Source organism: Magnolia sinica, chromosome 19 (genome assembly GCF_029962835.1).
Source record: "Magnolia sinica isolate HGM2019 chromosome 19, MsV1, whole genome shotgun sequence".
Taxonomy (NCBI): domain Eukaryota; kingdom Viridiplantae; phylum Streptophyta; class Magnoliopsida; order Magnoliales; family Magnoliaceae; genus Magnolia; species Magnolia sinica.
The window spans coordinates 7,165,149-7,190,606 of NC_080591.1; the positions used below are offsets into that span (position 1 = coordinate 7,165,149).

Consider the following 25,458-nt stretch of genomic DNA (forward strand, 5'->3'; position numbering starts at 1 on the left):
ATTCCCATAGCCTTATCATAGATTAAATAAGATTACATTGCCAGCGTAATAGATGGTTAGGATCTCACACACGTGTGCAAGTGTATAGGCTCACTGGACATGGTGGGCTGGAGCGTAAAAATAGAGCTCTGCAACCCTCAGTCCTCTTTTCTCAACATGGCTTCTTCTTCTTCTTCTTCTTCTTCTTCAAAAACACCGGCCCCTACCTTATCATGTCCTTGAGCCCTACCGTCCTTAAATACACCCTCTCTCCAAACCCTAGAAACCCTAGAAATTCTCTCTCATCCTCTCCCAAAACCGCCACCGCCATGAAGGATCTCCCGGCGCGCCACGGCTCTTACTGCGTCCCACAGCGCCGGCTCTCCTCCGTCGTCGTCGCGGCTTCCTCCGCCGCCGCCGTGCCTTCCACCGGTGGCGCCTCGCCGACCCGGTCTGTTGACTTCGACTGGCCTGATCAACGGGATGGCCCTGCGTCGGAGCCTCGGAATGATCCGTACCCTATGCTGTTGGATCAACAGAGCTTGCAGTATAGCCGATGGGGGTCTGATGGTTACTCGGACGACGATTCTGATCATGAAATGGAGCCTTCAATGAGCAAGGCAAGTTCTTGCATTTTTTTTAATCGTTTGGTGAATTTGAGTTTGTTTGGGTAATTGAGAAGTAGATTGGATGTAGGAATGTGGAAGAATTTGTGTATGTGTTTGATCTTTCTCGAATCATTGAGGCCCCCTTTTTTACTGAGAAATGGGAGGTAAGTGTAAAATTTTGTCATTTTTGCTTGATTGGGTGGAGTGGTAGGTAGGGTTTTTGTCAAGGGTCTTCGTAGGAGAAAGATGCAACTGGGGGAAATTCATAATTTTCGCCCAATTGAGTGGAGTCATAGGCTAGTTTCCGGACAGTGATTTTTTATTTTTTATTCCCTTTTAGCTGAAGGAAAACTGAAAATTTTATTAGAAGAGCTAAGAAAAAGGGATAAGGAAAGGATGATGAGGGATCATCCAGCTAATACAAGGAAGAGAATTCGCCTCAACTACCCTGAAAAGCCTCTAATGGTCAGCCTGGATATATATCAGTTCTGGCCTATTCTATGACCAGCTATTTAGCTTCACGGAACACTTGACTTGGGGTTGAAGCCTTGTCCTTGAAGGTACTGGAGTTGTGCTCTAGTGAAATCGACCATATGATGGATAAGAATTAGTCAACCCATCTACCTTTTTTACATTCCATTCCTACCAACAAACCACATGGAGATCGGGTCCCCAAACTGACGAGGCATGATCCAATGAACCTCCCACAGCAAGAAATTTCCCCACACTTTCTTGGAGAAGAGGCAATGTTATAAAAGATGGGCCATGTTTTCTTCATCTTGGAGACATAAGATACAACCGTTAGGGAGAATCATTTGCCCTTTCCTTAGATTATCCAATGTTAGGATCTTGTTTTTTCTGGTTTGGCATCCAAAAGCCACCACTTCGCTCGGTCTTGGAATTCTCCATATTTGGCGAATCGGCTCCTTTTCCTGCTGCAACAAGGGTTTTTGAGTAGAAGGCCCTTACTGTAAAAGCTCATTTACTTGATTTCCAAGCCTAACTATCCCCCTAGAAGGAAAAAAAATTCCCCGATAACGAAGTAACTCCATCATCCCAATGTATTCATTGATTTCCTCATCAAGAAGACCCCTCCTAAACTCAGGATTCCATACCGATTGCTCTCCCACCCTTGTGATGCATTGAGCGATAGAAACATCCCTCTAACTACCACTTTGTACAAATGAGGAAAAATTGCACTGAAAGATCTTTCACCACACCATTTGTCTTCCTGAAACCTACCGCGATATGCATCTCCAGTAGCAAAGAAAATCTCCTCTATGAAAGAATTTGTCACGTTTAAGGCATCCTTCCAAATTCCTAAAGCCCTGCATGAGGAAGAAGCTGTAAACTAGTGCCTGTTTTCCTCATCGTATTTGCATGAAAAAACCTTATCCATAAGCTATCCTTTTCCTCTCCAAACCTCCACAACCACTTGACAATAGGAGCTAGGTTGAAGAGATTTAGAGATCTGATTCCCAAACGCCCTTTCTCCTTTGGTTTGCATACCTTGATCCAGTTGACCAAATGAAACTTCTTCCCTTCTGCACCTCTTCAGAGGAATTCCTTTGAATTCTTTCTAGCCTCTCTACAACACTAGCAAGGTAGTGAAATAGTGACACAAAATATAGCTTCATGTTAGAAAGGGCTGCTTTGATCAGCACAATGCAGCCCCCAAAAGAACAATGCTTACTTCTCCAAGGACTGTGTCCCCCGATCACTTACACTGAACTCTTTCAAGGATTGTGTCCCATTTGCTTGTTTCCTGATGCATAAGGGAAGGTGAAGATAATATACAAAAGCTACCCTTTATGGCATCCAAGTAGCTATGCATAGTGATTTATCTTCTTTGCCTAATTGCACTTCCAAAAGTTCACTCCATAATAAATTTTTTGTTTTTCCTTGAAGGATAATGAACTTATTTTATTAAAAGGCTGCTCGACAACATACAAGACAGCAAAGAATACACTAAAACAGAAAAAATAGAAAAACATTAAATCCCCAATATAGAAGTAAGCACTGTGAATATGGACATTCTTTAGCCCCACTACCCACTCGATGGCATCCCTCTTAGATTTCCACGCTAAAGCACTGCACATTGCGCTCCCTCCACATATTCCACATAAGTGCAAGTATGATCAATCGCCAAAGGGCTAACCCCTCCGTAGAAAGCTGGACACCATGCCACATCCAGAACATTTGGACAACTGAAAGAGGCATCACCCAATCCACGTGAAGAGCTTTAGAAATGTGCCTACTTTCAGAACACAAAGGGACAATGAATGAACAAGTGATTAGTCGGTTCTGCTTCATTCATACAAAGAAGGCAAATATTGGGAAGGGTCATGACACTTTTCTGAAGGTTGTTGACAGTTAGGATGCGCTTCCTCCCTACCAACCAAATGAAGGAACGATAGAACCAAAAAGCATGAAAAACTTGCAACTTGAAGTATTCACCGAGTCACAAGTCTTCAAATAAAAAGACTTATCGAGAATTTGCCTAATGGGGAAGCAGACCAAACTAGGGAATCTTCTCGCGGCTTGAAGCACTCACCAAGTTGGAATCATTGCCCTTTTGGCCCGATATTGCTTCAATAAAATGAACAATTTTACGCCAATTGTCTACCTATTTCCCGTTTTCCCCATAGAAGAGAAGCATGTTGTAATTGAATAATTTGAAAATTTGCATTTTTTATCATAGAACCTTGGATGAGCTCGGACTCTCTAGCCTTTTCAAGTATCTTGTTAAGGTCTTCGCCCGCCATGATTAAAAAAAAGAAAAGAAAAGGAAAAAAGTGGATCCCGTTGCCATAGGCCTCAGGGATTCTTCAAAAAGCCTTTAGGAGAGCCATTGATAAGAACCGAGAAGTGCATCGATCCTATGCATTCTATCATCCATCTTTGCCATTTTGTGCCAAACCCTAACCTTCTCAACATGTAGAACAAATTCTCAATCCACATAATTGTAAGTGTTTTCCATAATTGTAGCCCTTCTTGGAAAATGGATTTGGAGATTTGGATCCGAGGTGGGAAGAATGTGGAGGGAGCTGGTTGCTAGCTAGTAAGTATGGCCTGTAGGAAGGGAAGTGGTTTGTGAAGAGATCCTCTCTTTATAGAGCTTTTAACATTTGGAAAGCGATTAGGGCAACAAATCATTTGGTTCGTAGGGGGCTTGCTTTTTCGCTTGGGGATGGGCATTGAATTCAGTTTTGGATGGACATTTGGTGTGTTGATAGTGCGCTTCAAGGTCTCTTCCCTAGAGTGGCCCGCCTCACACCCGATCGTTTTATCTTTTGTCGCGGGCTACTATTCTATTTGCAGTGGATTTGTGGTGTGGAATTGATGTAGGACAATTAACCACTTGCTCTAAAAGCTCGAATTGATAGAGCATGGTGAATTAATCCCTTTATCTCATAGCCTAAGCCCCACATCCCATGGGTTAGGATCTCGGCCGAACCTCCCTTATGGACTCCAAATCACATGAGTGCCGCCTCACACGGGCCGCCCACCCCGAGTGTGCCCCTGCATCCCACAGGCAACCCCACTCGAGCCCGGTGTGAAAATGCCCCTGCATTAATTACCCCGGGTGAGGAGTTTTAAACACGAGACCTCCTGCTTTGATACCAATTTGATGCAAGACAATTAACCACTTGCTCTAAAAGTTCGAACTGATAGAGCATGACGAATTAATCCCTTTATCTCATAGCCCAAGCCCCACGTCCCATGGGTTAGGACCTTAACCGAACCCCCCTCGTGGGCTCCAAATCACATGGGTACCGCCTCACACGAGTCACTCGCCTCACATGGGCCGCTCACCCTAAGTATGCTCCTGCATCCCACAGGCAACCCCACTCGATCCTTGTGTGAAAATGCCTTTGCATTAGGAATCCTCCTTGTCATAGGAATTTGGCGGATGACGAGATTAGTGAGTTTGCTATGTTGTTGGATTGTCTAAAGAGAATAATCCTTCATTTCTTGAAGGGGGCTCCATGATTTGGACGGGTCATCACTCGAGAAAGTTCTTTATTCTATTGCTCTTTAGGTTGATTAGTAGCTGGCCTCATATGATTGGCCCACTTCATCCTTTTCATCACCGGTTATATGGAATGCACATACCAAGTTCCTGCTAAACACCTTTTGCCTCTCTATAATCACATAAGAGGACACCACCACATTGTTGATGCCATGTACATCTTTAGTTCTTACCCTATGAGTTATACCTTCAGTCTTCTCATAAATTGGCCTTGAATCTTTGACAACCTTGGAGATACTCCTCAACAGCTTAGAGCAAACATATCCTTATACAAACAATTGGGAGAAATTTGGTTCAATGGATCAGGTCTAGCCCTTGGGATCTTTCCCCTACCCCTGTTGTTTTGGCTTTCTTCATACTCCTTATTAGGCATGATGGATGGTTTTCATTTTCTCTTTTCAATTAAAGAGTTTTTGTTGCTGATCAGAAGGAAAAAAAGAGAGGCATAATTGGATTTAGCATTTATGTGGAATTGGGGAACTAGGAACCTGCCCATAAATTTTAGGAAAGTGGGCATGGTGCTTTGGCTCCGAGACCTCCCATCTATGGGGTGCAGTCGTCTCTGCAAAATATGGTCTAGCCCCGATGGGCTGGTGGGCCAAGCAGTCTTCTCTGTATCGTTCCTCTGTTAGGTGGAAAGAGGTGGTTCGAATGGCCAGCTTGGTGTTCCAAGGTTTGGGATTTTCGGTAGGCATTGGAGAGAGAATTAGGTTTTGGGAGGACACCTGGTGTGGTGGCTCTTCCCTTAGATCCTCTTTTCCGTCCTTGCCGAATATTTGTTTTGTTAGGAACGTCTCTGTTGTCGACTGTTTCTCGGCTCTTGGCTCAGGAGGGTAGTGATTTCCTCTGTTTAGGAGGAACCTGCTGGGTTCTAAAATCGATGACTTTGCCTAACTCCTTTCTGTCTTGTGGATGCAGTCTGTAGATCATCTTTTCCTTCACTGTGCCTTCTCCTCATCGATTTGGGCTGGTCTTTTGGCTTAGGTGGAGGCTTCGTGGGTGGTTCTCTATTCCATCGAGGCCCATTTTCAGTCCTGGCATATCGGTGGTGGGGAAAAGCTTGGAAAGAAGAGATGGAGGCTCTCAATGTTAGCAGCCCTTTTGGCTATCTGGGGTGAAAGAAATAGTAGATGTTTCTATAATAAGAGTGGTTCCTCTGGTGGGGTCTTGGTTAATGTTTTTTGCTTACTCAAGGAATGGGTTCCTTGAGTTTCCGTTGGGGGGGGCTGGTTTGTGTTTGTTTTTTTTTTAAAAAGTTTGTCTTTTTTTTTTTTTAAAAAAAAAAAAATTTCTTTTTCTTCTATGTTTGTTTGTTCTTTTCGGCCTTGGCCTAATAAAATTCATCATCTTTCAAAAAAGAAAAAGAAAAACGAAATAATATTTTGTTCCTTGTCCAGCAGGCTGCAAATACCTCTGAAATATGACGATATATCTCTGAGGAAGAAAGATTTCCTACTTGGGATGCACATACCAAGCTCCTGCTAAACACCTCCTACCTCTCTATAATCACAGAAGAGGGGACCACCACACTGTTGATGCCATGTACAACTTTAGTTCTTACCCTATTAGTCGTACCTTCAGCCTTTTCAGAAATTGGGCCTTGAATGTTTGACAACCTTGGGGATACTCAGCAGTAGCTCAGAGCAAACACATCCTTATACAAACAATTGGGAGAAATTTGGTTCCTATGGATCAGGTCCAGTCCTTGGGATCTTTCCCCTACCCCTGTTGTTTTGGCTTTCTTCATACTCCTTATTAGGCATAATGGATGGTTTCTGTTTTCTCTTTTCAAATAAACAATTTTTGTTGCTGATTAGAAGGGGAAAAAGGCATAATCGGATTGGGCAACTATGTGGAATTGGCGAACTGAGAACCCATTGTTAAGAAAAACGTGACAGATTCATTGTTAAGGAACCACATAATTTTAAACATAACTAGAGAATTTGGAATCTTTAATGGAGTTTCATGTCTGGCAATGCCAACGATGTAAAGTTTGATGCTATTGAGAGAGTCCCAGCAGTGGAGCCAGTGCTCATCTTTAGTTGTTTGTGTTTTTCCCCCTAGCTAGACACTCGTGCTCTTGCTGTCTTTATTTGCTGGTTATTGCTTTTAATAAATATATCACTTGTTATGTTTACTAAAATGAGTCTGGTTTTGCACACTATTTCAATTATAGCCTTTTCAGGGTGCATCCACACTTGAGAACGTTGATGAGTGGAAGTGGAAGTTAAACGTGCTTATTCGCAAAAATGATGAGCAAGAGATAGTGTCAAGGGAGAGAAAAGATAGGCGTGATTTTGATAATCTCGCAGCATTGGCCACTAAAATGGGTTTGTATAGGTATATTTCATCTTTGATCTAGAGAGATTTGTCTTTTTCTTTCTGTTATCCGATTCTAGCATCCTGAAATCAGGTCAATGAAATTGGCAGTCATCACTATGGAAGGGTTGTTGTTATTAGTAAGGTCCCACTGCCAAACTACAGATCTGACCTGGATGAAAAGCGTCCTCAAAGAGAGGTATGTTCTTATAGCTTAGCAAATATCCCGTACTTTTGTTTGATAAAATCTTAGATAAACAGTGATATGTGCTGACGATTCCCTGCACCTTGAGTTTAAAGTATGCAACCCCTGTCTGTTTTTAGAAAGATGAAAACTCATTACCACTTTTAAAAAAATAAAAATAAAATTAATTACTGTAAATTGCCCTTCAAAAGTTGAGGACAAGGTCTTTTTCTCTTTTAGAACATGAAACTAGAATAGCATGTATTTCTCAAAAGGGGAGAGGTTTAGATTTCTTTACATGTGCACTCTTCTTAGTAAGGATTGAAGTTGATATTCTCAACCATTGATAGGTAAGCATCCCTGCCAGTTTGTACCGAAGAGTGGATGATTTACTTGAAGAACACCTTTCACGAAGGCCTCTTAATAGGGAAAGTCTTCCGGATGCCACCTTTTCAAGATCAAGCAGCAATGGCAGTATTGGTGCTGATGAAGGGCTCTTTGAGCCTCCTGAACCTTATAGTGTTGTCATGGAGAAACTTCAACGGCGAAAAAGTTTGCAGCTGCGCGATCAACAGATAGATTGGCAGGTTGGTTTTCACACAGACGGAGAGATCTTTTTACTGCTTATAGAAATATTTTAAAATTTTGGTCCATTCATTGATGAATAATGCTGATCATTAAAAAATGAACAATGTTAAAATAGAAATGACAAAACGTAGAAGCTAAAGTCAAGTTCATTTTCTCACAATGGATGCAATAAGCTTATATCAGCTTATAGAAAATGTTTCCTCTGGCCAAAGTGGTAGTTGCATTTGAAGAATTGTTAAGTTTAACAGTAAGTCATTTACCAGTTTACTTAAAATCACAATAGGGTGGAAGAATAGCCAAAACTAGCAGTAATTCGTTCATAATTTGAGACAAGTTGTTGCAAACTATCCTTGTCCCTTAATGAAAAATAGTTGTTTAGTTTAAGTTTCTCTTTTTAAAACTCTGAAATTAGATTGGACTTGTCCTTGTGATTGGTAGTGCAGCTACTCCACTTTGTGATAAAAAAATTGTTAGGATCAGATGTGTTTTGGGATGCCATTCCCTCTCTCATGCACATATTACCTTTGTTGGTTACCTTTCAAAAAATAAAGTAGTAATCAAAATAATAAAGAATATAATTGAGGTTTATGTTATCATACATTCATACTACCATTTACTAAATTAGGCACTCACTTTTTATTACTACTATTATTTTTATTTACACACACCCCACATGGGCACTCGAACCCAAGACTTCAGTGTTGAAATGCAGAGTTGTCTGCCACTGATCAATGGATCGAGACTTAGGCACTCACTTGTTGATGGATGCAGTCAATATTTCATTAGTTGTGTATGCATTTTATTTATGGTAATTTTACTGTGCGTAATAGGTTTCCTTTTATCTTCTTTTTATTTACATAAATGACTTTCTTATTTTATTGGATACCTTAAGATGGATATCTGCATATGTCGTGACAATTGCAATCTTCTATAGGAATCTCCGGAAGGACAAAAAATGCAAGAATTTCGCAGAAGTCTGCCTTCTTACAAAGAAAGGGGTGCACTATTAACAGCCATTTCACAAAATCAGGTTTGCCATGATCTCAATGGTTTTGTTGGTTTTGATTTCCTTGCTTCTTTAAAGCACACATAGTTCGTCTGATCAGGAATATGAAAACTGTGGCCCTTGTTTTAATTATCAAAAAGGAAGTGGCCCTTCTTTTACTGAAAATGCATCGATTATTCATATGTTTCTCGCTCTTCTTTTGGTTTTCGCTGGTCTCTTTGATTTGTACTCGCATCCCCATTACCAAAAAAGAAAACATAATTGTAGTTGCTTTTTTCAATCAAGGACATATGCTGTCCCTGACTGAGATTTTAGAACTGCACAGTGATGTATTCATCTTTACACTTTCTAAGTTGATTTTTTTGGTGATTCACCATGACTTCATTGTTTCTGTTAACATGGGTGGATGGCCGTTTGTGATGATTCCACAGGTTGTTGTCATCTCAGGTGAAACTGGTTGTGGTAAGACAACACAGATTCCTCAGTATATCTTAGAATCTGAAATAGAAGCCGTCCGTGGAGCAGTGTGTAGTATCATTTGTACTCAACCTAGGCGAATATCTGCTATGGCTGTCTCTGAAAGAGTTGCTGCTGAGAGAGGGGAGAAGTTGGGAGAATCTGTGAGTTTTCCCCTTTTCCTCCAAAGAATTCTAGTACACTCGTCTCAAACCATCACATTTGAAGGGTTATTAATTCATATTCTAAACAAATCGTTACAGCATATATCCTTCATTTCTCTCATTACGGTATTTTCTGGTTTTGCAGGTTGGTTATAAAGTTCGCCTCGAGGGTGTAAAAGGCAGGGATACTCGCCTTCTCTTTTGCACCACTGGTGTTTTGTTGAGGAGATTACTGGTTGATAGGAATCTGAAAGGTGTAACTCATGTTATTGTGGATGAAATCCACGAGCGTGGGATGAATGAAGGTAAGTCACTCTAAGTTGGTGAGCTCATTCAATTTTTATCATTGGGCATTTTAAACGTGAGAACTTGACAGGGAATTTTGCATGTGACCCCAGATTTCTTGCTTATCGTCCTAAAAGAACTCCTTCCTCGACGGCCCGAACTGAGGCTTGTTTTGATGAGTGCAACCCTCAATGCTGAGCTGTTCTCATCCTACTTTGGTGGAGCTCCAATGATACATATCCAAGTAGGTTTGAGATGTTAATGAGTGGTGCGATACACAAAACGACTAATCTCCTTTTTCAAGGCAGAATGCATATTTAGTTGGTAATCTGTGTAATAGTAGTTTCTATGCTCTTCATATTTTCACCTCTATTGTGTAGATTTTGCCACTTGTAATTTCCGAGCTATGTCAGTTGATTTCTTGTTCAAGGATTGTTCCGTTTTGTACTAACATACTGAATTTTGCTTGCAATGGACTAGTGTTAGTTGATCAGATCACAGTTTGTAAATCAGGTTGGTCACCCCGGGACTCGCCTGAGTCAGTCAGGCCAGGTCGTTTGCTGGGTGACTGGTTCAGGAAAGCCAGCCTCATCATATTTTCAGGAGGATATATATATATATATCAGTGTTTTAAATAGCGGTAGGGTGATGCGTAGCGCTCAGCCTTCTATAGCGTGTAGTATACGCTACACGATACTTCTATTTTTTAATTTAAAAATATGACAAATATAATAAATAATGAAAAAAAAGGAAAAAAAAATATAAAATGCCTAAAAGATGATTCATTTGATCAATTATAAGCATGTTCAAAAAAGTTTTGCTGGTTTTGATAGAATGAGCATTGTGAACTATCTGTTTCAAAAAGATAGTGGTCAGAATGAAACTGAAACCTTCTCCTCATCGCACCCCTCTATTATATTATGTAGGTCTAGACCACCGCTAGTCGGTTCGAGGTCACTTCTTCAGGTCTGCTAGTCCTATGGAACGATTGAAACGGGGTCTCCAACTCAAAGGTAGGAATACCTTGAAACTCCTTTATATTCATCAGTCGGTCAAAATGCTGCTGCTCACATCACGCTCGTTGTGTGAGACTTTTTTGTTTAGCCTCGAGATTGATCGAGTAAAGGCATGGGATTGATCGAGGAAAACCCCCGTGGTCACCGCTCTTCAAAGAGAGGACCCCGGTGAATCCGGCAAGATGGTAAACCCCAGACGACTAGGTATTCTCCTTAGCTGTAGGAATTGCGCTAGCCAATCATAGCCGTTTCGTACAAAAAGTCCGTGTGTGATCGGAATTTGTTCTAGGGTTCGACCTATCCCGATGTAAGCCCCGTAGTGCTGGAAGGAAGAGGAAGAGTCATTGTCACATAGGTAGGGATACTACTCAAAACATGTTTGAGTTGGATGACTCTCCCGGCAAATGAAAGCAACTTAGATTTCCAACCCGCTAGTCTTTTGTTGAAGGCTTCAATATATATATATATATATATATATATCTTCCAAATGAACAGGACCTGATGGATGTGGTGAATATATCAGTTAGTTTCCAGTATATCGGCATCCGAAATTTTCTTTGTTCAATTCTCCTGCTTCATTATTGTGTTAACTTTCCTCCCTGCATTTGCTGGACCCACTTGCCATCTATGCTTCATTGGATGGATTTGACTGTCAGTGCCATAGAGGCAACATCATCCGTGACTGAGCATGCAATCAATAGAGAAAAGGAACTTCGATGGAAGAGGTCTCTTGATGACATATATGTTACTTGGACACCCCTTTGACTGGATCTCAATTTCAGCCGGTGACTTGTTGATTGGCAAATTTGTTGATGGAACAAGGATGTTGTGTCCAATATATTTATGAATAATATGAGGAAGATGAATTTTCAATCAGATGTTCTAACCACGCAATAGTGGTAATATGATCAAAATTTTACCTTCTACATTTAACCTGGTATCCCAGATGGATAGGGTGCAAAGTATATCTGCTGGTGAGAAGCTGATTTGTATTTATGGACATTGATTCCCTATCATTATTTATTTATTTATTGAGAGAGACATTAGAGAAACATTGGCTGGAAAAAAATTCCTGGTTAAAAGAGCGTCACATCAAATACCTTTTGCTAGAACATCGCAATAGATTCTGCCTCTCTGCCTTAATGGGTAAAGAAATTACTAATCTAGAGGCCAGTATTTTGGTTGACTATGATAGTGAACTCCCCATGCTCAAGACAACCCATTCCTTTTCATTTGAAAGATAATGATGAGTTTATTTTCAAAAGAGAGGAGGAAAATAGGGCTATATGATGAGATATCATCTCCACAAAACATAAATAGATTACATACCAAGAAGAATTGGCTTCCACCACCAGCATCCCAGTGAAATTCTTAAGACAACCCCCAACGCTTCTCCAAGAGCTGAGCCCCAGTTTCTCTAGCCTCCCCAATGCTTCCTTGGCCTTGGTGAGCACATACGTGTGACTCCCTTTGATCTTCATAACCCCCACATATACATCATAAGAACCTGGGTTGGCAGTCCAAGACACATCAGAATTAAGCTTCCATATGCCTTTGGGCACTTAATCCATCTCATGACAATCTTCTCTCATCTCGGTTTGCTATCAATGATAACAGCACAGTTGTCAAGCATGCCTGGCACCATAACCCCTGAAATTCTTTTTTATTTTTTTATTTTTTATGAGCAACCATTAGCCCGTAGAAACATGCCATTAAAGATGCCTCCTTCCAAGTCTCCCAACAAAGGGAAAATTGTATTATACACCAAAAAAGAATTTTCTCTTCTAGCATTTATTTAGTGAGCATTTATCCACAGATATTTTCCTCCCGTGTATGAGCAATCCATCAAGAAAATTGGGAAATTTTGAGTATAGTTCCATTAGGTTTAACCACACACTCACCTTCCTTGAATCTTTTGCATGTTGCGTGGTACTCAGTGGAGTTCATGTAATCATAAGCATGATGACATAGGGATGCAATATTCAATTTTTGGTTTTCTGTTTCATTTTCAGGGTTTCACATATCCGGTTCAAACTCATTTTCTGGAGGATGTTCTGGAAATTACTGGCTATAGGTTGACTCCATACAATCAAACTGATGATTACGGGCAAGAAAAGTCCTGGAAAATGCAGAAACAAGCTCTCAGAAAGAGAAAGAGCCAAATTGCTTCTGTTGTTGAGGTATCCAGATTTTGTGGAGCCATGTCTTCCTTTTCCTTTTATGTCAATTCTTATTCAATTTCTTTCTGCTTTTATGTCTGAACAGGATGCACTGGAGGCTGCTGATTTGAAGGGGTATAAACAGAATACTCGGGAGTCTTTGTCCTGTTGGAATCCTGATTCCATTGGTTTTAACCTCATAGAAGATGTTTTGTGCCATATATGTAAACAAGAAAGACCTGGTGCTATTTTGGTATTTATGACTGGGTGGGATGACATAAGTGCTCTGAAGGATCAGCTCCAGGCCAATCCTCTTTTAGGAGATCCAAGAAAAGTCTTGTTGCTTGCATGTCATGGTTCTATGGCCAGCTCAGAGCAGGTAGCTTCAAAGTTTGGTCACTGATGGATTGCATTGCCCTCAAGACATGTATATTTGTGCGGGACATTTTAATGAAAAATAATAATTTTGCTCTTTTCTTTTATCCGTGTAATGTTTTAAGCACTGAATACTATTAATGCTAGTAATGTTGTCAATCGCATATGCCATCGTATGCGACTAGCATTTGCGTTCGCATATGTGATTGGATACTCACATATGTGATTGAAAAAATTGAAAAAAAATCTAAAAAATTAGGAAAAACTATGCCTACTTACTACAAGTGATTGGATTTGGCTCTTTAACCTATTTCATTGTAGTTTGAGTGTTTGACACTATTAGACCATCTATAAATTAAGTTATATATTTAATTATTTATATTATAGTTACATGAAATTTAACAAAAAATCGCATACTCGCATATGTGATTGATTACTTATTGCACAAAAGAGTATGCTATCACATACTATCTTGGATCACATATGCTATCACATACAAGGTATACAAAAACGGTTACATAATGGCCGTTACGTAATGGTAACAACCATAACCATTACGCGTTACGGGGCCAAAACGGTCATTACAGAAAAATGCCTGTAACAGCCCCTTTACAGTCCCGTGACGGTCCTTACCATGTTTTTTCAAAAAGATAAAAAATGCCGTAACAGCCGTTACAGCCACCGTTACTGTTATTGAACACCTTGATCGCATACTCTCCTGGATGGCATATGCAATCCTTCTGGAAGTTTTAAAAAAATGGCATATGTGATCGCACATGACAACAATGAACACTAGTAAATATGTCACATGCAATGCACATGGAGATGTGTTTGCAAGACGTTGGAGAAGTGGTTTTAAAAGGGAAGTTGTTTATAAGGAGTTGTTTGACACACTTGCAAAATGTGATGCTTGATACTTGGGCACTCTAATATTGTACACATGGCAAAAATTAACTCAATCAAACTGTCCAAGTCAAGGTATTCAATAACGGTAATGGTGGTCACCGCTGTATGTGCCATTATGTCCCTATAATGTTCTCTCTCTCTGTTTTTTTTTTTTTAAAAACACTTAAACTGTATCAGCCCTATAATGGGCCATTACGGGGCATTTTTTTTTTTCCAGAACGGGCGTTAAAGCCCCGTAACGCATAACGGTTCCCACTGTTACTGCCGTTACATAACTGTTTTTGAATAACTTGGTCCAAGTAGTCGGACCCACTTTTGATAGCTCATTATTCAAATTTCATATTGATTTAAATATCTTAACATTTGATTAATAATAATTTGTTTCTTGAATTTGACTATATTCATTTCGATCAGCCAGTAAATTACCACCAATCAGTCAGTTAAGAAAATTAAATCAGTGAATTTTCTGTTTAATAGCTGTAAAAATCAGGTCTCATGATTTGTATGGTTTAGTTTTAAGTTCATAGTATGCCATGTGTAGAATCTATTAGTGCCTGTTTACCAACTATCATACTCTTCCAAATTATCATAGTTTTTCTCCTTTGCAAAAGGAAAGGGAGCATCACTTGAGCAGCAAATGGCTTCACCAAATTATTAATGCCCTTTCCTTTGATCTAAAATCCTTCCCATGTCCTTTCATGCATAATTTTAGTAATTCAAAAAACTAATTTGAAGGAAAATCTTGCCCATTCATGGAAGAATAAGGGCGTGTTTGTTATCTACTTGTTCTTTTTATGGTACATGCATGCACATAATATATGCAATTCTATATCTATATGTATTCATAGTTATATCTATGCTATCTCATGAGTCCATATATTTGTTTGTTATCACGTATTTGGTATAGTTATTTGTGCCTTAGTATTCATGAATCATACCATAAGTCACGTCTCTGCTGACATTTCATGAGTTTCACCAAAGAGCTAATGTGTGTCATAACACTAAATAAGATGCTTTCAATATGTTGGAGTGGAATTGCAAATGTTTCAAAAATTGTAAACTGCCTCCTGAGAGGACCATCAAGAAAATCTCCTCATCAGAGAATGGGTATCCTGATCTTTGGGTTTCAGGTGGCTGCAGCCTTTGTTTTTTCTGTTCATTCTTTTTCTGTGCTGTGTTTCTGCCTTGCAGCTTGTTTATAAATAAATTATCATCCCCCCACCCCCCCCCCTCAAAAAATAAAAATAAATTGTGGAACAATTTGAACTGTTTGGGATTGCACTTGTATTTGCTAGGATATTCTGATCTGAGAGAATTATGGCATGGGTCCATCCATGGTGACATTCAACAGATGGACGTCTCAAATCTTGTACAAGTGCTCCATATTAGCATGTGTGCTATTTGTGGATGTGCAAGAATCCACATGCATGTGCTGCCAGCAAATCTCTTCATAGGAAACTCCAAAGTAGCACATTTGCTCTTTTTTGACTTCGTTTTCAGAAAACAGGATCCAGCCTATGGCTCAATGGTAGACTGTGTTTCAGCACTGAGGTCATGGGTTCAAGTGCCAATGTGTGTGTGTGTAAAAAAAAACACTTCGTTTTCAGGAAACTCCTATTCTTAAGTTGGAGTAAAGAAGCCAAAAAGTATCTGTTTCCAAGAAATTTGGGAAATTTGGAAACGTCATTCCCAGAAAATTGAAAAAACAATCAACTGAAATGAGGTTTCCGCAGAAATGCTGTCTCTCTCATTTTTATCTTAGCAAATCCAAACACACTTAACGTCGAAGTTACTATCATCTTTACATACTAATTTCATGTGTAGATCTTTACTCCTGCTTATTGCTAGAATTTCATTTTCATGTCCCTGATGCATGTTTATTTGGCTTGTGTGCAGAGGTTAATATTTGATAAGCCTGAAGATGGAGTGCGAAAGATAGTGCTTGCTACCAACATCGCTGAGACAAGTATTACTATTAATGATGTGGTTTTTGTCATTGATTGCGGAAAGGCAAAAGAGACATCATATGATGCATTAAACAATACCCCTTGTCTGCTTCCTTCATGGATCTCTAAGGCTTCTGCTCGACAAGTAAGATTCTGTTCAAGCACTCGTCCCTGACATATTTTACTTCTACATTTGATCTTTACTGTGATTTTGTAGTCAGCGACGTGTCAAGATACGGTTACTGAACCTGTTAACCTGTTTGCATCTCGATATTTCTTAGATGGGTAATGACATTAGTTTTTAGTTTGCTCACAGAATTTTATGAAAGACAGTAAACGGGGAAATTACATTACCCAACACAACAAACCAAAACGGGAGACACAAGCCAAAATTCAAAACTAATACAGAAGGAAAACCTCTCACCTTGCAAGATTAAACGAAATATCAGACATCAACAAACAGACATGGCCAGCTATTGAAAAAATGGGACAATGCCTTGTTTCACCGCTTCAAACAGTAGTTTTCTTAATTTGTCCTCATGCTTCAGGAGTTTGATCCACAGCATCAACTTGGATTGATAAATTGAACCTGCTATTCGTTTCTAATGCTATCAGAGCTCTATGGATTTGATGGTGTTTGCATAATTGGATTCTTTAGGAGTGAAGCCCTGTGCATTCTTCCTGTTTTTGGTAACCCAGACAGTCTAGGGCCTCAATGCTGCAAAGTATCTCTTCATCCAGTTGGGCTATGGGTCCAATCCTTCTGCCCCCTTCCAGTATCCTTGTGCTTTGAGCTGTCTTTTTCTTTAGCCATTATAAGCACCGATGCTTTATGCTACTGTTTTATTTGCAAAGTTGAAGTAGTGATTAAGGTAACAAAGTTATATACTCAGTTTTTTATCAAGTAAATTTCCACTAAAAGCGAAGATGAAAACATAAGAACATTGGGAATTAGTATTGACTATTGAGCTATGTATATTATTTCATGTTTGGTACTCCATCTGATCTAAAGTCTTGTTTGTGTGTTGTCTATGGATAGCCCACATATATGAGATACTAGTACTTGTTGAAGCCAGCCTTTCCATTCTTTTATTGGCTAACGGAATTTTATTCAAAGAAAAGAAATGGGTCCACAAGGAGGCCATCGGCCAAGGACAGAAAAACAACTAAAACCAGGGCAAATGCTTTCCCAAACAAAGGGGAAGTGATGCAAAACATTTAACCACTTGCTCTAAAAGCTCGCTCTGATAGAGCATGGCAAATTAATCCCTTTATCTCATGGCCCAGGCCCCAAATCCTTGGGTTAGGTCCTTGGCCAAACCCTCCTCGTGGGCCCCAAATCCATAGGTTCCACTCCCTCGCGAGCCCCAAATCCATGGGTTCCACGAGTCACCCATCCCGAGTGTGCCCCTGCATACCATAAGCCACCCCACTCAAGCCCGGTGTGAAAACGCCCCTGCATTAGGAAGGTCTTGATGTCTCTTGCTTCATGAATCATGAGAGAATCTTCTACCTCACTAGTCTATTTAAGTATATGCTTAGACAAGATATTTAGCAAGAACAGTGCCACTGATTACCCCAAAGATGTATGAAAAAGCCTGCAAGACTCAGACCCCTTGGATATAACATCGGAGTTCCTCCCTGTGAAGCTGTGTCCTTTGGCCTCCTCTATATTAGAATCCCCCCAACTGGCAGCACCTGAGATGACTTTGATAGAGTTACCATTTATTTTCTCAAAAACCCCCAGGTTCGAGTTTGCCCAAGGTTTCCGGCTAAGGGGCAATCGAAATTGAGCTTCCAACAACTGGCTGGAGGCAGCTTCGATTTTTGTCTCGTGGTTTAGTGTGTTTGCTATTCACAACAGCCCCCTAACACCTGTTGGAGCCAACCCTGCAACATTATACCTGTTCTAGTTGTCCATGCATACCAAAATCATTGCTCTTTATGTTTTTACTTCAATGCATTTTGCACCATAGGGATTTACTTGATCACGTTAAAGGCTTAAGAACTGATTTCAATGATGTGTATAAAGGACCTTTCATGAACTAGTCCTTAGAAATCTTTCATTTGGATTGTTTTTATCAGCTTCTTGTGGTCCTTTATGCAGAGACAAGGAAGAGCTGGCCGTGTTCGAGCTGGTGAATGTTACCGTCTCTATCCCAGATGTGTTTATGATGCATTCGCGGAATTCCAACTGCCAGAACTTTTAAGGACACCTTTACAATCACTTTGCCTGCAAATTAAGAGTCTACAGCTTGGAAGCATTTCTGAGTTCTTATCCAGGGCTTTGCAATCACCAGAACCATTATCAGTAGGGCTTGGTTGCAGTCTGCACATTTCTGATATTTGTGTAGTAGCAAACAACTCATGTGGCGCCAAGACTCTGCAAACTTATCGCTTTTATTTATTTTTTTTCATTTATTTTTATGTTTTATAGCTATTTTATTTTTCTTCATGGGCTACTATTCATATGATTTGTACTCATGCCTGATGTTATTGTTATTTATTGATATTTCTCTTGTAGGTTCAAAATGCTGTTGAGTATCTGAAAATAATTGGGGCTCTGGATGAGAAGGAAAATTTGACTGTGCTAGGTATAAGTTCTGATTTTCCCTGATAACCTAAAAGTTTGCTAGGCCCACATGTGTGGAGCCATTCGAATCCTCACAGCCACATTTTCCAATATGGCACCCTTGTGCTAGCTCCCAGCTTGCCATAAGATGGGCCCCACTGATTAGGTCTTCTGGCCTAAAACTCAGGCTGTTTCACTCAGGTGGGCCATGCTGTCAACACAAATGTGTTTGGCCAATGCATTTTTTATGCACTGGCTCACCTGAGCTGTGAAAGGGTGATTTTTGAGCTAGAAGATTTTATCACCATTTGACAGAAAGCTCGTGTCTCAGGCAAGTTTGCCAAATTGGGATGAACAGGGCTTCACATACTGCATTATTTAATGGTGCAAATACAAATGTTTTAGGGTACATTTGGGGTGTTCCCAGTTCCTTGGGGTGACAGCATGTACTAGCGATAAATCGTGGTTGAGATGAGAACAAAAACCTTCCCGTTCTCATCTCACCAGTTATTTAGAGCATAAAAAGCAGGTAACAGTTGCTTTCTTCCATCTTCCGTGCTTCTCCAAACACCATGCATATGAAGTGTGCTTCAGAAGCCCCACTTCTGTCATGGTTAAGCTGCACACCCAGATACTACTCAATAGTTGCAGTCCACGTGGAATGTATCTTATGTCAATCTTTACCTCATATCTTGCAATTTGTTTTTGTCAGGACGCCTCTTGTCAACACTTCCAGTGGAGCCCAAACTTGGAAAGATGCTCATATTAGGGGCTATATTCAATTGCCTTGATCCAGTATTAACTGTTGTTTCTGGTTTGAGTGTGAGAGATCCATTTTTAATGCCATTAGACAAGAAGGATGTAAGTTTTCTTACTGTAGGTGAATGATGTTCTCATGTTTAGTTTGTTCTAATTAGTTTTTGTTTTTTCCTTTTATGTTTTTAATTTATTTGGTAAATATTCTATTTTATTAGTATATGGTGCTTTGTGGTATATTGTTTTTCCCATTTGTTGCTACTCTCAGCTAGCTTATGAATAACATGTATAGCTTTGCTGATCTCTCACCCGCCTCCGTCTGACCCAGGTTTTGCCTTCTCCCTTGGGGATAAGCTGAACACCCTTGAATTGGTACCTCCAGTTCATCTTTTTGGAATTGGTCCTTTCCTGAAGGCAAAAACTTAGTTAACACACCAGAAATGAATTTAAATAAATTATCACTGCAAAACTTGCTCTAAAAGAAACTTCAAAGAGAAATCTTTTTTTTTTCCCTGGAAGGTAAACTCTAAAGAGAAATCTGATTATCAAATTCTGTTAATGAATGCTAGAATTTTCTATCTAGTAATAGTTATATCAGCCTGTAATCCTCTTTTTTTTTCCCCCTTGCACAGCTTGCAGAATCTGCAAAATCGCAGTTTTCCGCCCAAGACTATAGCGACCATCTTGCGCTGGTCCGAGCCTATGAGGGTTGGAAAGAAGCTGAAAGGGAGCAAAATGGATATGATTTCTGCTGGAAGAATTTCCTCTCCCTGCAAACATTGAAAGCTATGGATTCACTTCGGAAGCAATTCCTTACTCTGCTCGCGGACACTGGTCTGGTCGATGACTTCTCTGGCACACACAATATGTGGAGCCATGATGAACACTTAATCCGAGCAATCATATGTGCCGGTCTGTATCCTGGAATTTCATCAGTTGTGGTGAGTTCCTTTTCTTTTCCTTTCAATGCCTTCTGGGTGCACTAAAAGGCACAAAATCCTCATCCTATCAACTGCTTCTGGTTGAGTGGTTTAACAATGGGAGCTCCTCATTTTCTTGTTTAAATTTGGAATCAAGTGGTTTGATGCTGCTTAGGTCATTGTTCTTTTCCCTTGAACAATGTTGTTTTGGTGGTTAAAACATGTGTTTTCGTGACATGATAGATAAGACATGTTTTAGGTCATTTCTCTTTTTTCCTTGAATATTGTTGTTTTTGTGGTTAAAACACGATGTGTTTTAGTGACCTAATAGATGAGAGCTCATCGAAGAATTAAACAAAAAGTTTGCACTCCTATTATCAGAATGTTGATTGGCATGGAATCAGTTCTGGTTGAATAACCAGACATGGCAGGTCCAACCTATTTTTATGAGCTTTGCTAAGCACATGCATGCGCAATAAAGTTCATGTACAAGCCACACATGTGCCTGCATGGCGTGATAGCTTGTAGATACAATTTATCCGTTGGGACGCCACCACTATATTGATGCCCTAGCCCAAGATTCAGGTTGATCCACTGGTCAGGTGGGCCACAGTTTTCTGAACAAATGTATGGCTCTGAAAAACTTGGATGAAGTTTGCTTACCCATCCACCTGTTTTCCAGTATTGGAGCACACATGCTGAGGGGACCAGATGTTTTATGGGAAACATGTACAAGGTTGGACCAACCTGATGGATGGATTGGATCTCACACCTACACGCCATGCTAGCACATGTGTGGCGTGTACATGAGCTTTATTGCACACATGTGCGCTTAGCAAAGCTCCTATTTCTATAAAAGAAAATCTAATCTATTAAAATGGTTGACTGGCTGAAATCATGATTTATTCTCCACGGTATAATCAAGGTGTTTTAACACAGGCATCTGGGTGGATTGGACCAAGGCTGATCCCTACTGTATGATCACTTGGGATTAATGATCTCCTCCATACACATTCGGTTGTCAGGACCATTGACCTGGTTTGTGGTGGGCCATTATTTGGATTGGCTATACCCTGAATATTGCAGTTATGTGACAATGCTAACCATCTACTCACTGAGCCCTGCTGATTCGATGGGGAGTTGTGGACTCCAGCTAAGCCAATCATCCATTCAAGCATTATTCAGCAATCCACTTCCAAGACATTGGTCAGATGGCTATCATAATTGAATTGCCTTTTTCATTTTTCAGTTCTTCCTTGTGATGGATTGTTAAAAATCAACATCTCGACTGCTACAAATATGCATGACATGTTTGGTGGAGATGCTATGGCTTCTCGGTTCCTCCCAACTTTCATTACATAGTAGTGTCGTCGTGTAATAATTATGATTGGGTCCTTACTCTTACCCGGGTGGTAGACTCCCAGGAGTTTCAACACCGGGTCAAGGGTTCGAGTACCCACCAGTGGTGAAATCCCACAGCGTGCGTGTGTGGGGTGTGTGTGTGTGTGTGTGGGGTGTGTGTGTGCATGTGTAAAAAAATAAAAATAATTTTTTTTTAAAAAAAGTGTAATAATTATGATTCTAGTGCTACATAAGAAAAATTATGTTCTTATCAATGAAAATGGCCTGTTTTTTGGTGAACATTCTTCCTCGGGTGATTGCTCATGCTAGTGAGGTGTTTTGATTACCTTGATTCCTGCAAACATGATATAAAATTATCTGATCTTCGATGAGAATAATCTTAGCCATTATTTTACACAGAAAAAGGAGAAGCCAATATCATTAAAGACAATGGAGGATGGTCAGGTCATGCTTTGCTCTGTAAGTTTCTTTCGTTACTGTGGCCGGTGCATTCTTTTCTATGGCATTTATTGAAACATCTAAATCTGGTCTTTTGCCACTTGGTTTTTCTTCTCTTATTTCTCCTCTCTTTGATGGTTTTAGAACTCGGTCAACGCTCGAGAACAAAGAATTCCATATCCGTGGTTAGTTTTCAATGAGAAGGTGAAAGTGAATTCTGTGTTCCTTCGAGATTCAACAGGAGTATCTGATTCTGTACTACTACTATTTGGGGGAGGCATTTCGCGAGGGGCATTCGTAAGTTGCCTCAGATGGAAGAACACTTCCACTGCTGAAATAAGTCCCAGTATGTTTTATTTTTTGAGTCCTAATTATTGTGCTGGAATTTTACTTTTTTATTTTAATTACAGGATGGACATTTAAAAATGTTAGGGGGATATTTGGAGTTCTTTATGAGACCGGCTGTAGCTGACATGTATCTGAAACTGAAGAGAGAGCTTGAGGAAATAATACAAAACAAAGTAAGTGGAATTTTGCATAACAACCTGATACTAGGACCAATTGGATTATTGTGGGTTGATAAATGAGGAGCTGTATGGTCTTGATACACCGGACATGTATAGTGTCTTTACATTCAAGTGCGGCCCACAGTTCAGTGATTCAGACCATTGATCTGATACACCCTACTATGGATGGAGACCCCGATTGATCCCAATTGTACAGTCTGGGGATGCATTAGAATCCTATAGTTTCTCTTCAGAAAGAGGCTGATGGTTTATCTGATGAGCTGGTTAAAGAAGGGGCTGCTCGTTATGCTTTTTGCATGGTGCTTTCGTCTCCATGGCCTCAACGGATGCTTGTAATATTTAACATCTCTTTGCCGTTTCCAATAAAATTCAGTTACCAGTTGAAAAAAGATCCTCTCCAGAAACACTTCCGGCGGTTCTAATTTCTGCCTGGATCTGCTGACTTCCCAACTCGAACTCAAGTGCAGAGATCCATGTACTACACACCCATCTTATTGTAATAAATTTGTATGGATGTGTTGGTGGCTTGGGTTTCCTGAGATCGTTATCTGATTCTCTAGTCCATGGGAATCTCCATGTCCATGTCTAGTTACTGATCAATGTTTTTCTCTGACATGATTCTTTTTGGCAGCTTCTAAATCCCAAAATGGACATCCACGTCAACGAACAGCTCCTGTCTGCCATGCGTTTGCTTGTTTCAGAGGACCCATGTGATGGCAGGTTTGTCTTCGGGCGGCAAGTGCTAATAAACCGGCAGGTGCGGAGCCGCCCAGAACTAAACCGCCCGGAACTAGGCCAGCCAGAGCTAAGACCCATGAAACCATTTGTGAAGTTCTCGAAAAATGGTGATGGAAGTGGCGATGGTCCCGGGGGTGACAACTCCAAGAGCCAGTTGCAAACGCTGCTCACGAGAGCTGGGCATGAAACACCAAGGTACAACACGAAACAGCTTATGAACAACCAATTCCGGACAACGGTCGAGTTCAATGGGATGCAGTTCATTGGGCAACCATGCCACAACAAGAAGCTCGCTGAGAAGGATGCAGCATCTGCTGCACTGCAGTGGCTAACTGGTGGGACCACGCCACGTCATGAGGACATAGACAATATGTCTATGATGCTGAAGAAAAGCAAGAACAAACAGCACAGGAGGTTCTAAAAGCCCATATATATGTCGGTGCTCAACAGCAACAGGTGAATTTTAGGATCAAGCATTCTTTTGATGACCGGAAGAAGACTCCATGCAAAATTTGTGAAGTGGGTCTGATCTTTTTGAAGCTGATGTTAAAGCTTGCCCGACCATTTGCAGCGTCGGGAATCCAACTATCTCAATATACATCTTGTCTTCTTCCAGCCCACCATATTGGAGGGTAGATGCAGCATGCATTGCCAACTGAGACTGCAATTGGGCTCTGAAATTGGGAAATGAAAGATTGCATCCATTCTCAGTATACAAAAAGACTTGACTCGAATAGGCATGTGAGGAGACAAAGCATCACTTGTATATTACCATTGCTGTTAATAACATGATTGTAGGCAGGACTTGTACTTTAATTCAATGTGGTTAAATGAAATCATAGTCTAAATATAACCAGCCCTATTCTTCATTATAGATATTAAGGGCCAGTTCGGATGCATGGAATCCCTGGTTGAAAGAATTGAAATACACAATGATTATATTCTACTTTTCTACAGTATACAAAATCTACCAGATTCCTAGTTTTAGGGTTTCGGGTTGTTTCCTAAGTGGAATGAAGGTTTTAGTTGTTTTATAAGTGGAATTCCCATATCCTTTAGACAATAGTCACTACATTGTGCTAGAGATATGGAATAGTAAATAAAGCTAATGATTACTTTGTGGAATTTGTTATTTCTTTGCCATTCAAGTAGACGAGGAAATGTAATAATTGTGGAAACAATTTCTTTAACACAGGATTTTGTCTATCCAAACTAGCCCTAATGGTGCAATTAGTAGGATAATTGCAGTTGCAATTGTTTTTCTTGGGGGAAAGTACCCTGAGAATTCTGATTTTTGCAGAAAAATGACTTAAAAACTTATTTGAAGTCCCAACCAGTGCTCGACTGTGAAATGACCAAAATGCTCTTAACTAATTTTATTCTAAAGAGGGGGGCCGAGCATTGTGGGGCATAACTTGTGTCTGTGACATCCAACCCTTCCAACAGGTGCAACCATTACCATTAAAAAAAAAAAAAAAAACCGTTACCATTATGATTGTTTGATGAACCAAAATAGGCTGATCCAATAATCAGGTGGATCGCGTAAATTTGGAAGTTTTTGGGTGGTGTGGTCAGCCTGCTGATTGGATTGTCTTGATTTTGTGTTTGTTCTATTATCATGGTGGGGCGTAACTGTTGGAGGGGTTGGATATCATGCCCACACCACATGGACAAGATGCGTGACTCTAATTTTTTATGGCCCATCCGAGAGGTTGTATTTGGAATGTATTGGAATGCAAATCACAATTAGACAGGAATCAAGGTGATGCTTGGTTTGAATACACTGGAATCCAAAGCTTCTTTTGGAACCTGCTCTTGAGAAAAAGAAAGGATGAGGGCATCTTGGTCAATTCATCCTCTTCAGGGAGTTTTAATAATCTAAGAGTCTGTTTTGGCCCACAGGATTAGGTGGGATTAAGTGGGATAGTGTTAGTTGAAAGTAATTATTATGACCCTGATTGCTCAAGTGGTTGACTGAGTGAAAGATACCTCGTTTCAACAATGAGGTCTTGGTATCGATCCCTGGTGGGAGTGGCTAACAGCAAAGTGTCAACTGACAGTGGGGTGTACTAACAAGCTAACAAAAAAAAAAGAGTAATTATCATGGATAACAGGGTTGTG

General features: G+C 40.2%; 1 protein-coding gene across 3 annotated transcripts; it reads left to right on the forward strand.

The window, feature by feature from the left end:
* LOC131235478 (DExH-box ATP-dependent RNA helicase DExH5, mitochondrial-like) lies at positions 1-24,193 on the forward strand. 3 transcript variants are annotated; one of them, XM_058232668.1, is made up of 20 exons: positions 1-599; positions 6,797-6,960; positions 7,051-7,138; positions 7,474-7,710; positions 8,646-8,741; positions 9,149-9,337; positions 9,483-9,642; positions 9,736-9,866; positions 12,651-12,818; positions 12,904-13,176; positions 15,975-16,169; positions 18,132-18,335; positions 18,549-18,618; positions 19,309-19,457; positions 19,985-20,293; positions 22,034-22,093; positions 22,217-22,369; positions 22,483-22,593; positions 22,973-23,074; positions 23,231-23,370. In XM_058232668.1, exons 1-19 carry the CDS (start codon positions 213-215, stop codon positions 23,039-23,041), a joined length of 3,213 nt encoding a protein of 1,070 aa, XP_058088651.1. In that variant the 5' UTR covers positions 1-212; the 3' UTR covers positions 23,042-23,074; positions 23,231-23,370. The 3 variants fall into 3 exon arrangements, with proteins under 3 accessions (XP_058088651.1, XP_058088650.1, XP_058088648.1); XM_058232667.1 differs by lacking the exon at positions 22,973-23,074 and having other exon boundaries at positions 11-599; positions 6,806-6,960; positions 23,231-24,193; XM_058232665.1 differs by lacking the exon at positions 22,973-23,074 and having other exon boundaries at positions 12-599; positions 23,231-24,193.
* Positions 24,194-25,458: the final 1,265 nt, after the last annotated feature.

What these genes read in the sequence shown, in the direction of transcription:
- LOC131235478 (XM_058232665.1), top strand. Translation starts at nt 213, where the DNA reads ATGTCCTTGAGCCCTACCGTCCTTAAATACACCCTCTCTCCAAACCCT. An exon ending in GGAAAATTTGACTGTGCTAG is followed by an intron (nt 18,619 to 19,308) that starts GTATAAGTTCTG and finishes TGTTTTTGTCAG; the next exon opens with GACGCCTCTTGTCAACACTT. An exon ending in GTCAGGTCATGCTTTGCTCT is followed by an intron (nt 22,094 to 22,216) that starts GTAAGTTTCTTT and finishes TGATGGTTTTAG; the next exon opens with AACTCGGTCAACGCTCGAGA.